The sequence below is a fragment of the Nestor notabilis genome, unplaced genomic scaffold (assembly GCF_000696875.1).
Source record: "Nestor notabilis isolate BGI_N333 unplaced genomic scaffold, ASM69687v1 scaffold17933, whole genome shotgun sequence".
NCBI lineage: Eukaryota > Metazoa > Chordata > Aves > Psittaciformes > Psittacidae > Nestor > Nestor notabilis.
In genome coordinates, this window is record NW_009920792.1 from 1 (window position 1) to 1509 (window position 1509).

At 59.7% G+C, this 1509-nt stretch overlaps 1 protein-coding gene across 1 annotated transcript in view; it reads left to right on the forward strand.

Moving 5' to 3' along the window:
* Positions 1-760: 760 nt before the first annotated feature.
* The window catches only part of THOC5 (THO complex 5), a gene marked incomplete at its 5' end in the record, with an annotated part of 11380 nt that continues 10631 nt past the window's right edge, over positions 761-1509 (forward strand). The window contains 2 exons of the mRNA XM_010010857.1: positions 761-904; positions 1446-1507. Coding sequence (XP_010009159.1) covers positions 761-904; positions 1446-1507 — 206 coding nt within the window. The remainder of the gene's footprint in view (positions 905-1445; positions 1508-1509) is intronic.

The following is a 1509-nucleotide window of genomic DNA, read 5'->3' on the forward strand; positions in this document are numbered from 1 at the left end:
GTCTGCCAGAGCCGAGGCAGCTCCCGACGCCTCTGAAACGCCAGAGTTTCCAGAGCTGTTTCCATCTCGTTCAGGGAACACGGCCCTCAAGGAGCCAAACGCTTATGTGGGGTCACAGGGAGAGCGAGCACAAGGGTTTGCACGTGGCCTTAAAACACTTCTGTGAGCACGGCTGCTGGGGAGGGACTCTTGGTTAGGGACTGGGGGGCAGGACAAGGGGTGATGGGTTCAAGCTGGAACAGGGGGAGTTCAGGTTGGAGACAAGGCAGATGCTGTTCCTGGTGAGGGTGCTGAGGCGCTGGCACACGGTGCCCAGAGAAGCTGTGGCTGCCCCATCCCTGGCAGTGTTCAAGGCCACGTTGGACACAGGGGCTTGGAGCAACCTGCTCTAGTGGAAGGTGTCCCTGCCCATGGCAGGGGTTGGAGCCGGATGAGCTTCAAGTCCTTTTCAACTCAAACCATTCCATGATTCTATGGGGAAACTTGGGTTCAGCCAAAGTGGGGATAAGGACTAGAGAAGTAGTTTCCTTCCCAGTTGATCATGGGGATGCAGCAGTGCAGGGGAGGTACCAGTTTAAACCACAATAACTCCATAAAGGACAGCCTGAGCCTCCCGGGTGCTTTAGTGTCTGGGGTCAGCTGAGGCCTGGGTGTGGGGTTCATGGCCAGAGGCAGGGATTGAGCCCCTGGCTCATGTCCCACTCCCTGTCCAGAGGAGGTGGAAGGAGGGAGGCTCACGAGGTGCTCTTTGCCCCTGCAGGACCTCCGGTACTACAGCGAGGAGTGTGAAGTGGATCTCCGGGACCCCATCAAAGACTATGAGCTCTACAGAGAGACCTGCCAGGAGCTTCAGAGGCTCATGGCTGAGATCCAGGAGCTGAAGAGCCGGGGCATCAAGGACAACGTAAGGAGGAGAAGCCTTGGGGCTGTGTTTAATGTGTTTTGCTCGTTGATGTTTTCCACTAACCTGAGAGAGAGCAGGAGCCCTCGCGTCCTCTGTAGAGAGTGAGGGACGTGGAGCCGCCTCCCTCCTGGAAAGCACACCTCGGTTTAGCTGAGGAGTTTGGCCTTTGCCCGAGCAGAGCTCACACACCGAGTTACTGATCTCCTGCAGCACGAGGAGGGGGCTGTGGGGCAGGAATTGAGCCCGGGCAGACCGCAGTGGGGCTGGCTGGGTGCCCCCTGTCCTGCGGACACCCAGCAGCCCCCCACGGCTGGGGCAGGGCAGGGTGAGTGCTTCAGGCTCCAGCTGCCCAAGAAGCGAGCCTGGCCCCCTCCCAGGTAATTTGCAGCAGGGTTCTGTGAGCCTGGCTGTGGAGCTCTGGTGATGCACGTCGTGGCTGCTCCACAAAGCCCAAAGCCCCTTTTGGACAGGCCCAGCAGGGGCAGCAGGAGGGGCTCCTGGTGCCTGTGCCTCAAACACCTCCCTCCTTGTCCCTGGCCAGGCTGCGGAGATCGACGAGCGGCGCGTCCAGAGCTGCGTCCACTTCATGATGCTGAAGAAGCTGA